Source organism: Miniopterus natalensis, chromosome 17 (genome assembly GCF_054644295.1).
Source record: "Miniopterus natalensis isolate mMinNat1 chromosome 17, mMinNat1.hap1, whole genome shotgun sequence".
Lineage (NCBI taxonomy): Eukaryota > Metazoa > Chordata > Mammalia > Chiroptera > Miniopteridae > Miniopterus > Miniopterus natalensis.
The window spans coordinates 42,493,157-42,508,162 of record NC_142097.1 but is presented as its reverse complement, the minus strand read 5'-3'; the positions used below and the strand labels follow the sequence as shown (position 1 = coordinate 42,508,162).

The following is a 15,006-nucleotide window of genomic DNA, read 5'->3' as shown; positions in this document are numbered from 1 at the left end:
TTCCTCCCTTCCCCACTCTCCAGGCTCAGGCTGACCTTGGCACCTTCACCCATCTCCTTCTGCCTGCAGCCACCAAGACCCAGGAAGAAACCACCCCAGCTCTGGTTGCCCCTGTCTCAGTGACCCCTATGGTCCAGTGAGAAAAGCCCCCTTACTGGCCCCAAGGATGGCCAGCACCCAGACCCAGAGCTTCCTGTCACCTCTGAATGGAGAACAGGTCCCAGTATCTGGGAGACCAATGCCCCACTGGAAAACTTGGCTTCAGTCCTGCTCTGGGTGACCTGGGAGCCTGGCTGGCAGATCCTGAAACACACTGGCTTTCTGGCTTCCATTCCCAGCCTCCTTCCACGGTCCTAGCTACCCCGTAATCTGAGCTGCCTCCAGTGGGCATCCAGGCTTGTGGCAACCGCTACCCCAAAGCCTCCCGCACAAAGCAGGGAGCACGCATTTGGAACAGAAATGTGAACCCATGCTGGCATACTCACTTTGTTGCGCTTGCCCTGAAGGGGCATCCATAGTTCTGCCTGCTTAAAGAGCATGAGCCACAAGGAGTCAGCTACAGAACTTCCAACACGGCCCTCAGAGAGGGAAAGAGAGAGGGTGGGGAGAGAGAGGAGAAAGGGGAGAGAGCTAGAGAGCAGGGAGCAAGGACCTGGTGCTGCAGTCACCGCGCATGCAGCCCAGTGGAGCTCCAATCTGCTGATTAATTCAACCTATTTCCAGTCACGCTGCAGACTGAGGGAGGGAAGAGGAGGAGGCAGGCTGCACAGCAGCCCTGGGAGGAGGGAGAGGGAGGGAGGAGAGAGGGGGCTGAGAGGAAAGTTTGTAGATGCTCTGCCAGATGTCCCAGAGATTGGCCGATTCGTAGAGGAGGCCACTGCGGGTGAGCCGAGGGGCAACACGCAGCCAAGGGGGTGACAGGAGCTGTGCAGGACATGGCTGCTGTTGTCAGGGCAACAACAGGCATCAAGAAGCACCTGGGCTCCTTCCCAGACTACCTTTCCTTGGTCCAAGTCACTGGACAGGGTTAGGGGCCCCAGTGTGGGCAGCCTGCCATCATGAGGACTCCCCCAAATCCCCAAGACTCCCAGCATGGAGCCAAGCCAACAACAGCTCTTTCCACAGTGAGAGCTGCAGGAAGGAGGGGAGAGGGGACTTGCAAGTTATTAATAGAAGCACATCCTGCAAGGAGGGGGAAGGACCGGCCACTGAGAGGTCTGAAGCAGTGACTTTTAGGAGGGCAGAGCAGGGGCCAGGGAGCAAGCAGAAGAATCCAGCAGAAGAGGGAAGAGCCAGCTCCAAGAGGAAGGGCCTCGGAGCATTCCAACACCTAGGACCCAACACCTGCCCACCAGGTGGTACTTGGATCCGAACAGCCCCTATTCAATGCCAGCAGCTGCCTAAGTGCTGCTGGGACCAGGAGACCCCAGGGCGGAAAGCGGAGGTCAGTGACCTGGGGCTCCTGTCTCAGCACCTCCCAGAGCATCAACAGAGCCTGAGCATCTCTCTGGGCCCCTGAGTTTGACATACAGGAAGCTGTCAGCACTTCCCCTGGGCAAAGGAGGGCAAAAGGTCCTGGGACTGTACGGGAAACTTCTCTGCCCACGTCCAGGCCATCCTTAGGATGGGGCTGCAAAACCCAGAGGGAGAGGAAACAGCCTAATGGTCCAATAACCACAGAGCGCGGGCTGGAGCCTGAGCATGTTCTCCAGGGCCTGCGTTTCCTAGACGACACCACACTATCTCAGGCTGCAGCAAAGGGAAGAGTTCCAGCCAGCTTCTCCCCTCCCCCTTCTCCAGCACAGCTCCCTGTGGGTGTGTTGTCATCGTCGCCCCCCCCCAACCCAGGGCTGAGTGGGAAAGAAAAGGAGGGGCCCCTGCAGTCCAGAGGTTACGGGCAGGAAGTCTCCCCAAAGTGTGGGCCAGGGGGAGGCAGGGTCAGCTTCTGAGCAACCACCACAAGGCTGGCTGCTGCCTGTGCAGTCAGGCTGCAGCCCTAGCAAACTGCAAGGAGAGAGGTTCCTGTCCCCTGTCCCCTGCTCGCAGGTGGCACTCCCCCTTTAGCTTTCTACTAGGGCACTACTCCATGGGAACCAGGGACTAAGCAAACACTCTCCCTCCTGTGTGAGAGGCCCTAGAAATAACAGCTCACAGGGTCCCACCCCAGTGTTCTGCTGGAAGCCTGTCCCACACTGCCTACTTCAGCAGGCGAAAGGGCAGCTCTGCACATCCACCATGGGCTGGAGGACTGGAGGCAGGGGCAGGGAGACTCTGGAGGGGACACTGAGAATGGGTAGGTCACAAAGAGAAGGGGGACAGGGTGCAGAAAATCAATCAGCAATAGCCAAACTGATCCTGGGCTACAGCAGGGGATGGCAGGCACCCTTACCACCAACTACCACCATCGGCTCTCCCTCTCCCACTGCTCCAAGAAGCCCTGACTGCCAGAGGCCACAGCGATCATCTGGAGAAGCCCAGTTACACAACTTGCAAGGTGCCTCAGGTACAAAGCCCATCAGGTTCTATTAGCTGCTTGTATTAGCAATTGCTCAACTAGACCATAAGCCTCTCCAAGCCAGGGGTCACCTCCCCAGTGCCCAGAGTTCAAAAAACCCAAAGGAAGCTTTCCATAAACACGGCTGCTGCTGCTGGTGACATGCTTTCTAGGTCAGCTATCCAGGAAGAGAAAGGAGAAAAAAGACAAATCCTCCAGGAAAAATGGTCCCTGAGAACTAGCCAGCCTGGACTCTCCAGTGTTCTTCCTCAGGCTTGAGAGAGAAGCCAGCCCCCCAGTCACAGAACCCTGCTTCCCCAATTCATGAGGAACTGGTGCTTCAGCAACAGGCTGGAACCAGAGCACAATACTGTCCTCTGTTTTCCGGACAGTCAGCCTCACCCAGGCAGGCCACCGCATCACACAAAATCATAGCCTCGGGGAAGGTGGGGGTGCTCCCTGGACTTGAGCAGTGCACAACCCTTGCAACTGTATGCAGCAGTCTTGCACCCAGGCTAGGGGAGAGGCAAGTGAAGCTTTCCCTGTGTGCCAATCACTGCTGGGATAGACACCTGCAGAGAAGCCAGAGGCATCTGTGAACAGGATGCCGAACAAACCTGCTTCAAGTTCAGGTCCACAGGCCTGTTCCACAGCTAGTCCAGGGGCACATGAAGCCTGGAGCTGAGTAAGTCAGCACTCAGCCAGGCACCCCCAGAGGGAACAGCTCCCTCTCCAGACTTCCCAAGGTCTCTTTGGCAAGAAGATCACTATCCATAAGCTCCAGTTAATAAATATTCACCAGGCCCTTGCTACATGCCAGGGACTATGCTAAGAGCCAGGGTCAGGTGGATTATTCAACACAGTGTGGCCAGCATGTGATGCTGAAAGCAGGGACCTCTGGAGAGGGGAAGGAGGCTTTATCAGGAGAAGGTGATGCCTACTCTGAGTCTTAAAGAAAGAATGGTAGGAGTTTGCCAGGAAAAAGGATGGGGAGCCTTTTAGGGTAACTGCCTAAATGTGGAGCATGTGCCCGAGGCAGGGGGCGCTGGGGACACGGGGCCGGTGGCCAGGAGCGGGACTATGGAGGGCTCTATATACCACACTACAAGTTTCAGCAGGTGGCAAAAAGCCACTGATGGCTTTTGAGCAGGGGTGACGGAAGGTCAGCTCTGCATTTTCAATAGCTTTCTCTGATAGCCACGAAGAAAAAGGAGTCAGAGACAGAGGGACCTGTTAGAAGGTGTGGCAGAAGTCCAAGCAGGAGACGAAAGGACCTCCTCGAGGGCCGCCTTTGCCCAGGAGAGGGATACTCTGACTGACGGCAAGTCTGCCTGATGCAGAGACGGTGTACCTGGAGGCCCGTGCACCTGAGGTCAGGCTGGGAGGGGGAGACCTGGCCTCGCAGCTGCTCACCTCCTGCTGACTGCGCAGCTGTGTTTGCAGTCTGACCGGGGAGCTTTTCTCTAACCACAGAGATGGTGCCCAACAGTACTCAACATGGCTCAGCAGGTTGGGGCAGAGCCCTAGCGAAGAGCAAACAGATGGAATTACACACCCCTGGGCAAGAAGTGAAAGACTGGCTCAGAGCCAACCCAAATCAGACACCCGCTGCCTTGCTGCTGTGTGAGCTGGTCCATCTCCGTCCTGAACACACGGCTCCGAGGCTCTGCTTTCCAGCCGAGCCTAGCACCCTCTCAGAGGGGAGCACATTCACACACCACAAGCCCCAGAGCCTTGCCCTTCTTTCGCTTTTGGGTTAAAGCCCCCCAAGGAGGCTCTCCCAGGCAAACACAAGCAGGGAGAGTCCAACAGACACACAGACGATACCCACAAGGGAACGGAATATGGCCTACCGCACGCTTCTCCTTCAGGTCCATGGGCCCAGAGTACTGCAGGCATGCCCAGATGAGTGCGGTCACCTCCGAAAGGAAGGCTCCTCCCCAACATGAACAAACCCCGGTGACTCTGTCACAGTCACAGCATCTGGGGGGGAAAAGGGGAGAGAAATCATATCAGTCAGGGTGGCTGGAACGGGTGGCTATTATAAAACACGACAGCATTATCCAAACAACACAATGGCAGATGGAGAAGTGGTGCCACTGACCACAGGGGCCCCGGCCAGCCCTGTCCCAGAGCCTGGCTTCCCCAGCCATTAGCTGTGGACCAATTACACTCTCTGAGCCCAGAAGGGAGAGGGCGTCAAGAGGATGCTGGGGGAGGGGGGTGCAAGCTTTCCATCTTTTAATCCTCATTTTCAGAGGTGCATATGTTTCCTCCCATGTGTGCATCTTCACTCACTGACCCCCGACAGGAAAAGCCTTGGCTTATCAGCTTTTTAGAAAGTGAAGGTAACCTTTAAGGTAAACCGGAATCTAGAAACAACTCAAATCATCAGGAGATTGGTGGGGAGATGATAAAGAGCAGAGACATGCTCACTCCACGGCTGCCACCAGGAGCCTGGCATCCATCTATCTCCATGTGCTGGGAAATGCACGCGACCCACCAACACATACATGCCCGCGGAGAGCCAGGCCTCTCGTGCGGTTTGCTGACAGGGCAGTGCCCACCAGGACCTGGACAGACATCCACAAAGACATGCAATCAAGACTGACTATAATCCCTACACAACCCCTGACGCTCACCCACCCATCCTGCAGCCAATGACTTCATTATTTCAGACCGGGGCATGATTGGGTAAAGAGTGCCACTAAGTCATCTGCTGTGGTGCCAGATGACTCCTTGTGGGGGAAGTGCTAACCTGCTGACTAGGGCAGTTCTTTTGGGGGCCTGTAGCAAAGCCTCGTTAAGAGGAGTTGGTCGGAAGCCTGGAGAACTGATCCATAAAAGTGCTGTCTAGGTACAAAAAGGGCTATGTCCAGAGGACCCCGGCCAGGAGGCCCAGGCTCTGCTGCCACCAGCTCCTCTCTGAAATCCCGTCCAATTCCTTACACGGTGGCATCAGTGCCGATGTCACCAGCCAGTGCTGCCAAGTCTCTGCCTGCTCCTGCCTTTCCAGCCAGGGCCTTCAAAGCTGAGTGAGCCCCAAAGGGTCACAGACAGACAGCGAAGCTGGGAGCAGCCTTGCCGTGCAATGACATTCGGTGTTTGGCAGATCCATTTCTCCCCAAGGCCACTGTAACTCGGGCTGCTCAGGCCCTGTTTACAAGTACAGCTCAAGGTCCCCATGACACCCCATCCCAGCAGGGGCTGGATGAGGTAGTTGCCACACAGGGAAAGGCACCGGGAGCCAGATGGGAATTGTGCTTGACTCCTGCCAACACTGCGAGTAAAATAACTCTGCAGCCAGCTGGAACCACAGAGGTTCAGAGAGGGCAGCCAGGAGCAGGCCGTTTTTCTGAGAGTCTCTGTTTTCCCATCACTCCATACATGGGATTCTGGGAGAGAGCTGTCCTCAACTGTCTGATCTGAAACCAGCAGCCGTGTCCTTAAAGGGCCAGTTCAATTCCTGGCCCACTGAAAAAAAAACCACAGGCTTCAAAGCCAAGCACCCCGGGATCAAATTCTGACTCCAACATGTATCAAGTGCTAACTGACCTTAGCAAATTACTTGTCTCTCTCAGTCTCAATGACCTTGTTCATAGAATGGAAATGATAATACCTATTTCACAGAGGTGCAACAAGAATTACGTAAAATAGTATATGCAGAGGGTCTAGAACAGTATTTGATGCATAGTAGATCTTAATACATAGGTGTTGTTACTGTTATCGGCAGACAAGGAATATGATCAAAGTACCGCCAAGGTAAAAAAAAAAAAAAAATGAGGACTCAGAAGTAAGAAGAAAAAAAGAAATAAAAGGTATAAAGATTGTAAAGAAATAAGTAAAACTGTCTTTATTTGCAGAAGACTAGATTGTATATGTAAAAAATCTTAAGGAATATACAAATAAGATATTAGAACAAGTAAGTGCAGGATACAAGGTTAAAATACAAAATACAAATATAAATTAAATGTTGATAGGCTGTTATGAAATATAGAAAAATTTAAAAATTTTAAATATCACCTATAATAGTACAAAAAATATGAAATACTTAATGACTTTAACAAATATACATATAAGACCTGTTTACTGATGAGAGAAATTAAAGATGACCTAAATAAATGGAGCGATATACCATGTTCATAAATTGGAAGACTCAATAATAAGATGTTATCCCCAAAATTATCTATAGATTCAATATGATCTCAAAGTCCCAGCTGACATTTTTGTAGAAACTGGCAAGCTGATTCTCAAATGTATATGGAAAGATAAAGAATCTAGAATAGGCAAAACAATTTTGAAAAAGAAAAATAGTTAGAGGATGATTTCAAGACTAATTTAAAACTACAGAAATCAAGACGTGGTACGTGGTATTGGTGTAAGGAGAGACATACAGCTCAATGGGACAGAAAAGAAAGTCCAGAAGTATACACATGCATATGAAAAACAAACCTTGACCCTCACCTCATACCACACACAAAAATTACCTCAAAATGGATCACATCTACATGCAAAAATTAAAACTTCTAAAAGAAAATATGAGGGCAGGGGGTGAACTCTGTACCTTGGGATAAGCAGAGATTTCTTAGAACACAAAAAACATGATCTATAAAAGAAAACAACTGCACATATTTAATAAGTGTAAGGAATGATCTTGTGTTCAAAGAATATTAGATGTGGTCCCTTCCCTCAGGGATTTATATAATATAGCCAGTTTTGGGCTATTGTGAAAAGAGACAACAAAAAGTCAAGTTGGCATTGAAATACTAAATGAGAATTGCAAATAGGTGCTGCAGGATATGAGGGGAAAAGAGATAAATGGTGGGGAGGGGAGCCAGGGATTACTTCCCAAAAGAAGCAAGGCCAAAGCTGCTCCCTTAAGCAAGCTTAGAAGAGAGCGAGCAACCCAAGCAAGAACCAACAAAGGCACCATAGAAAAAATGCAGGAGCCTATTGGAAAGATGGGGATTTAACCTGTTTGGTTAGAGCAGAAGGCAGCAGACAAGCCATGAAAATAAATGTCTGGATGCTTCCTGCTGCCAGGTTCAGAAACTAGCATAAAAAAGGACTTAATGGGTGCCCAAGGTGCAGGCTGAGGGTGAGGTAAGGGACTGGTTGTCCTTCTTATCACTCCTAATAAAGCTTTCATTAGCTGTGCTGCACTCTAGCCATGCCCAACACACCAAAAAACACAATTTGGCAGGCTTGCATTCACATTCAGCTTGAAATGCGCCCAAAGAGTACTAATGGATGGATTGATGTTGTGCTGGAGGAAGGTTTTTTGTTTGTTTGTTGTATGTTTTTTTATTGATTTCAGAGAGAGGGAGAGAGAGATAGAAACATCAATGATGAGACAGTCATTGACTGGCTGCTTCCTGCACGCCCCCTACTGGGGATCAAGCCCAAAACCCCGGCATGTGCCATGACTGGGAATCAAACCATGACCTCCTGGTTCATAGGTCAACACTTAACCACTGAGCCACGCCAGCTGGGTGGAGGAAGGTTTTTAATAACGAGCCTCAGTGTTCTACGTTTGTGGTGTCCCAGTCAATAATTTTATCAATGACTTGAGTGAGGAAACAGATGGTATGCTAATCAAATTCTTGGGTGGCATAAACCTGGAAAGTAGACCAAAGTCAAGATCCAAAAAGATCTCAACAGGCTGAAATGATGGGCCAAATCTAATAGATTCAATTTAACAGTAATAGTTTCAATATGGAGTCTTGCACTTAGGTTCAAAGGCTATTATATAAGGCTACTATAAATGCAATTTCAATAAAAGTGGCATGGCTGCCCAAGGTTCATTCACAGTTAGGCCACATTAACAGACATGCCATGTCCCCGGAAAGAGAGGGGTAGGGTAGTAAGTGTGATTTCCGTACCTATCAGAACAGACCTGGAACATTTTGTTCATTTGTGCGTCACACACTTTAAGGAGGACAATGACAAAACTGGAATGCTGCCAGACAGTAGCAATCAGATTGGAGAAATTATGACATGAGGAATGGTGGGAAGAACTGAAGACACTTAGATAGTACACCAAAACCCCCTTGGGTAAGACCAGGACTAGAAGGGTGTGAGAGCTGCCAGGAGAAAAAGGGCCAGGCTTACTCCAGGAGGCTCCAAAAAAAGAGACTAGGTCAGCTCGGGGAAGATATAAGGAGGCAGATTGGGACTCAAAATGAGCTATATCTTTTACATAATTAGAACTGCATTTTTTTAAATGCAAATAGGCTGCTCTGAGAGGCAATGGGTTCACCGTTACTGCAGAGATCCAAGCAGAGGCTGCGAAATTTTGAAGAAATACATCAGGTAGCAAATATGAAAGAGATGACTTTTTTTAAACTATTTTTTAAAGTATGTTTTTATTGATTTTTTAGAGAAAGAAGAAAGGAGAGGGAGAGAGAGAAACATCGATTGGTTGCCTCCTGAATGCATCCCAAAGAGTGATAGAGCTCGCAACCCTGGCATGTGCCCTGACCAGGAATCAAACCAGCTACCTTTCAGTGTATGGGGCGATGCTCAACCAAATGAGCCACACCAGCCAGGGTGAGAAAGAGATGACTTTTTATGGTCTCTTCTAACCCTGAGACTATGAAACCAAGAAAGCCAGTGGCTTCAGCATATGAAAAGATGTTCCATGCCAACTTCAGAGATGCTTTATGTTCTTTTTAAATACACCTTTGAGTCTCTCTCCAGTATCTATCTTTCCCAAGTGTTTCCCAATATTTTTCTGCTCTACTAAGTAAGACTTCTACCACAAATCTCTTTTTCAAGAGGATCCTGAAATTAAGAAAACTGGGTTAATATAATTACACTAAGATTTCTAGTTTCCCAAAGGCCCTGAAAGGGTCTCTTCCCCTTGGGTGTCCCTCTCCTGGGTCACTTTTGGCCTTTGGAGCTATGGAAACCCAAAGCAATCAGTGCGAGATGTGCCCAGCTTGATACAGGCCTCATGCAGGTCTAAATCTGGCCCTTCCCCTACTCGATTCACCACACCATGTGACCAACTGTTTACTACTGTCTCAGCAGCCACAGGCAAAGCTTATTATTACACAAACCCCTGATTATCAACCAAACCACAGGTCCATTCTGAGGCAAAACATTCCTGCTGGAGCCGTGGCCTAGCTTTAGTGTCCTTTAGTTCACCTGTGCTATTGTCAACAAATCCAGGCCTACTGGGAAACCAGGACTCAAACAATATTTTTAAAAGAGCCTATCTTTTAGGTAAAGAAAGACACTGTCATGGAAACAACACAGACACGATAACAAGATAAAAAAATATTGACACACCGATGTATTATAGAACTGTACACCTGAAACCTATATAATTTTATTAACCAAGGTCATCCCAATAAATTCAATAAAAAAGAAAAAAATATATTGACACACATCTACCAGTGGAGAAATGCCATCCATGACGTGGAACCTTCTCATTTGAACACCAGGAATGGATTTAGAGGCTTTGTGTCTTCCCAACTCTGACTGCTATTGTCACAGCTCATACTTGACTTGTCCAATGAGGTTGAGTGAAGCCTTGGTGTAGGTAATATTTACATTAGCACTCCTCCCTCTCCCTATAGAAATTGTCCCCCAAGCCCAGCATTAAGGAAAGAGCAGTGGTGGGGGATGGGAAGGAAACCCAAGGATTGTGACCCTCATTCTCATTAGTCCTGCAGGAGTTAAGCATTCCAAAAGGCTGGTTCTCAGCACTTGGAGCTGGCACTCCCTAGCAACTTCTCAAAATAGAAATGCAAAGGGCTTTCTGTTTTCCCCCATCTCAAGGTCCAGTCCTGGCTCTCCTAGTCTAATCCTTCTGATGTCAGGTCACCACAGACAAGGGGCAGGGTGGGGGTAGCGGTTCAAGGTCAGTTAACTCTCAATTATTTGGCAGCTGATTATCAAGGGGATGGTTTGTACTCTACCTCCCTGGTCAACACACTACTCCACCGTATCCAACTACAGACAGTTTTCCTTTCTGTAGTTCTTTTTTTTTTTAAGATTTTTAAAATTGATTTTTAGAGAGAGAGGAAGGGAGAGGGAGAAAGAGAAACATCGATGTGATTAGAGTGGCTGCCTCCTCCATGGCACCTACCTAAAGTTGATCGAGCCCACAACCTGGACATGTGCCCTGACCGGGAAATGAACTGGCAAACTTTCAGTGCACTGGAGGACACCCAACCAACTGAGCCACATCGACCAGGGCTCCTTTCTGTAGTTCTGATAAAAAGAACCAGTGAGCAAGGAGGCTAGAGCTAACATGACAGCTAAAATAAGACTTGCAGAGTATTTGTGGAGCTTATTTGAACATGCTACCCCCAGTTCCAGGCTTAATGACAGTCTACTTTCTGATCTGTTCTGATCTTTACAGTGATTTTCAAAATGTTTTAATCCACAGATCACTTGTATTTGACTCTTTATATAATGACCTTACTTGTGCCATTGTTTTTTTTGTGTGTGTTTTTCCAAAAAAAATTTAAACTATTTCATTGGAATACTAAGGTCAGCTCTTCTTTTACCAAGATTACTATAAAGATATACCACAGTGGCATTTCTTCTTTCCTCAGTGGTTCTCAACCTTCTTCTGCTTCTGCACTGTTCTTACACACATATGCCCCTTAATAACATCTCTAATGACACCACGGTGGTTCCCAAAAATAGAGGAAGAGGCTACTTTGCCCTGACTCCACCCTCCCTGCCTTCCCTGATAATCATGGTAATCATTTATGCCCTCAAATACAGAGAGAGACCACAAGAAATATTAATACAAGAAATCAGCCAATGAACTACCTGCTGGTTACTTAAAATTAATGAATGCAAGAATGTATTAAGAACCTGGTAAGTGTTACACCCCTTTAGGGATCCCTTTATACCATCTCATTTAATGTTCCCAACTACCCTGCAAAAGGCCCAGAGAAGTTAGGGAACTTGAGCTCCTCAGATCACACCCGGGAAACAACTGGCTCTGGCGAATGAACATAAACAACTGAAGGATCTGGACTTAGCTCCAACCCTGCCTCCGGTGACCCTGGCCCTGCCTCTTTGCCTCTCCCAACGGTTAGTCACCACATCTGTAAAATAAAAACGTTAAAACTCCCCTCTTCCCACAGATAAGACGCACAACACAAGAAACATATGTGTGTTAAAAAAAACAAAAAACCTCCCCTCTCCTCACTCCCATCTTCTAACCGAACCACGCCACTAAAGCGAGAGTCTTGGATAAAGCGTGAGAAAACTATGCCCTCTTCCAATGCGCAAAACATTTCCATACTAGAAGGAAAACAGATTCAGCGCAGAGCTCCCTCCTTTTTCCCCCCAAGAGCCACACGAAAATCCAAAGAGAGAGCGGGACGTAGCAGCACGTGACCACATCCATGCACACGCCCGAGCGCAGCCCGCGGTCACACACCGGTGAAGAGCGCGCCGGGTCGCCTCGCATCTGCCACGGGCACCGGGCAGGGGCTCAGGCCCGGGCCCAGGAGGCGCTGGGGGACCCGAGCCGCAGGGGCAGAGGAACGAGAACCCAGCAGAAACCAGTACTGCGGTCCTCTGCTTCTAAGGAGTCAGTCAACGGGTCTGAAAAGATAGAAGGAAAAGGGAGGGGGGAAAAAAGAAAAAGAAAAAAAGAAAGCAAGCACGGCACGCTCCAAACTGCAACGTAGCTGCTCAGGGCAGAGAAGCCCCTGGGCTGGCTCCATCCATCGGGACACGGGGACCCCGTCAGCGCGCGGGCCAGGGCAGCAGCTGCGGGCGCGCAGGGGAGACAACAGGCTGTGTTGGGGTGGCGGTGGGGCCGGGGATGGGGACTCCCAGAGGCCTATAAATACACCAGACAGCAATGGCGGGAGCCCTCTGGGCCAGGGCCCGGCCGCGACATAACCGGGGGCAGGGTCTCTTTGTTGGCGGGAGGCTTAGATTTCGGGCACGGGACCCCCCCAATGGGCCTAGCCAGGGCGGAGGGCCAGCGTGAGCACCTGAGGGAAGGACACGACCAGGAGCTGGAGGCAAGAGCCAGCCCCCTTGGCACCCCCTCCTAAGGGATCCCCCAGGAAATTGCCTGGGTGCAGACCCCAGACTCCAATAGCCTCAGCCAAGAATAGAGAGGACGCGGAAGGTGGAGCCCCACGCCCCCTGGCTCCCTGGCTTCGGGCCTCGGGCCTTCTCGTACTTACCCGGGCCCGGGGGTCTGTCTTCCTCGCCTGCTTCCTCTCCCCTCCCGCCCCCTCCTCACTTCGCGTCCCCTCCTCCAGGGGCCGCAACCATGTCTGTTATTGGCAACTCTAAGGGGGCTTGGCTCCCTTCTCTGGCTACCGAGACGCCATTAGCACGCTAAAGTTCTGGGCGCCTATTGGTCTAGGTCCTTGACGTGAGGGAATTCTCGGCTTCTTATTGGCTGCGCGGCAAGCTAGGCTGTAGCTGCAACCGCCCCTTTGGGAGCCTGGCGGAATTAAGTGCCAAGTGATGCCGGCGGGAGAGCTCGCAACCACTGGGCATCCTTGGGCATAATACTAAGGCGCGTTCTGGTCCGGAGGCCCTGGCCAGAGACGAGGGCACGGCTTCCGCCTCGATTCTTTTTCGTACGGAATTATTCTAAAAAGATGGACGGAGACGCTCACCCCCTGACTGCCTTGTTTGTTTTCTTTTTAAAATAAGCCCTTTGGAGAGTTCCCGCGTCTCCTGCTTCTAACCGCCCTCCTTGTTGCTGGGAACAAATGCCTGGAGACACCTCGCGCGGAGACCTCGGAGGGGGTCCCTCAGAGACTAATGCTGCGTCTGAACCAAAGCTGGCGAAGCTAAGGCAATTCTGCCGTTTTCCCTTCAGCTCAGCTGAACGCTAAAGGGGGGGAAAAAAAAAACACAAGTTAAATTTTTTTCCTAGATAATTAGAGAAATGGCTTGGGAGGCCTCTCTTGGGAAAACAAAGCAAGGCCTGTGTCAGTATTTACTTCCGTTTTCCCGGAGATCCAAGTCCGGAGACTTGTTTGTGTGTGTGTTTTTAAATCTGTTTATAAAATTGGAAGAGGGTCATGCGGCTCTGGGAAATAAGAGCTCCTTCCCCCTGTTATGTGAATTTAATTACGTAGTTAAAAATCTCTCTTCTCAGCTGGACAAGAAGGGGCCATTTCAGTACCTAATCTTGTATGTTTGAGCTGTTTGAGCTGTTGCCTAAAACACTAGTAGAATCATGTCACTTTCCTGCACACACAAAAAAACGTACGCAGTTTATTTCAGCAAATAGGCCAAGTCCACATCTCTCTGCCTTCATAAATCAACTGAGACCTACCCCCAGGCTTACCTCCCCACAGGCTAAATAATCCTGCAGCCACACAGACCCACCACCATCCCCCAACGCACCAATTTTCAAACTTCATCTCATGACGCACATAAACTAATTACTCAAATTCTGCAGCACACCCAAAAATGTATTTTTTGCCGATACGACCAAAATAGGTATAATTTTTAGTCATTCACACCAGATGGCCATTGTGTTGGCTGTTGTCTTTTTTTTTTAACTTGACAATCTAAGAAAGAGGGCAGTGCCTCTGACTTAAACAGTCAGGTATTGCAGGTTTTAAAAATTCTCGTGACACACTGGTTGAAAATCACTGAAACCCTCCCACCTCTGCCCCTTTGCCCAAGAGGTTCCCTGTGCTTTGAAGGTTCCTTCCTACTAGTAACCTATGGTCGTTGGCACCAGCACCAATAAGAATCCCCAATTTGGGGGGTGGTAAAGAAGGAAACTTTATTCAGGGCAAAACAGTTCAATTGTGATCCAGCAGGACTGTGAGGCAGCCCTGGGCCAGGCCCCTCTCTGGCTACAGGGCTCTGCCCCTCCCGGTCTGCTCCGCGCTTCTCCGCTCCACTTTGCTGGGGTGGGCTCCGCTCTGCTCTGGAGAGATGCCTTTGCTGTTTCAGCTCAGCCAGCGACAGGTACCTTCTCACTCGTGGAAAGGGAAAGTGCACTCCCAGAGCCACGCGGGACTGACTTATAGGATGGTCCCTGGGTGGCCCATCCTTATACAAATGAGGACTCCAAATCCTCACAGTTTGATTGGTCCAAAAGGTACTGTCCTGATTGGTTGGGACAGAACTGCTCTGATTGGTCGGTGTGGATGTTGATGGAGATATAAATGAGCAGCTCTGATTGGACGGGGAAAGCCTCGGTCCTAATAGTTGGATTCCCACGCCGGGACCTCCTTTACAAGGGCGGGCTCGGAGGGCAGGACCTAGTGCAGGGGCAGGTAGTTCAGGGCAGGCCTCTCCATGAAGTGCGGTTTGTGTGAGAGGCCCCTGTGTAGGCCCTGTTTTCGTTTTTTTGTTTGTTTTTAATTTGAGCCCAGTGAGCCACCGGGAGCCCTTAGCAGGTGTCTTCATTCTCAGGGTCCATACTACCAATAAAGCCAAGATTCAATACACGCCGGTCCTACAGGTCCATCTCAAATTCTCCCTGTCCAAAAGCCTTCCCCGACTTTGAGCCTTTGAAACTCTCTATAGTACTGTGCCTCATGTCA

General features: G+C 49.7%; 1 protein-coding gene across 4 annotated transcripts in view; it reads right to left on the bottom strand.

Annotated features, from left to right (window-relative positions):
• TMEM94 (transmembrane protein 94) overlaps positions 1-12,708 on the bottom strand; it is a 30,659-nt gene extending 17,951 nt beyond the window's left edge. For 2 of the 4 annotated variants that reach the window (XM_016212435.2, XM_016212437.2), the window contains exon 1: positions 486-622. In XM_016212435.2, coding sequence (XP_016067921.1) covers positions 486-539 — 54 coding nt within the window. In that variant the 5' untranslated portion in view covers positions 540-622. Of the gene's footprint in view, positions 1-485; positions 623-4,347; positions 4,478-12,666 lie in introns of those variants that run through there. The other 2 variants (XM_016212436.2, XM_016212438.2) reach the window with 2 other exon arrangements.
• Between the last annotated feature and the right edge of the window lie 2,298 nt (positions 12,709-15,006).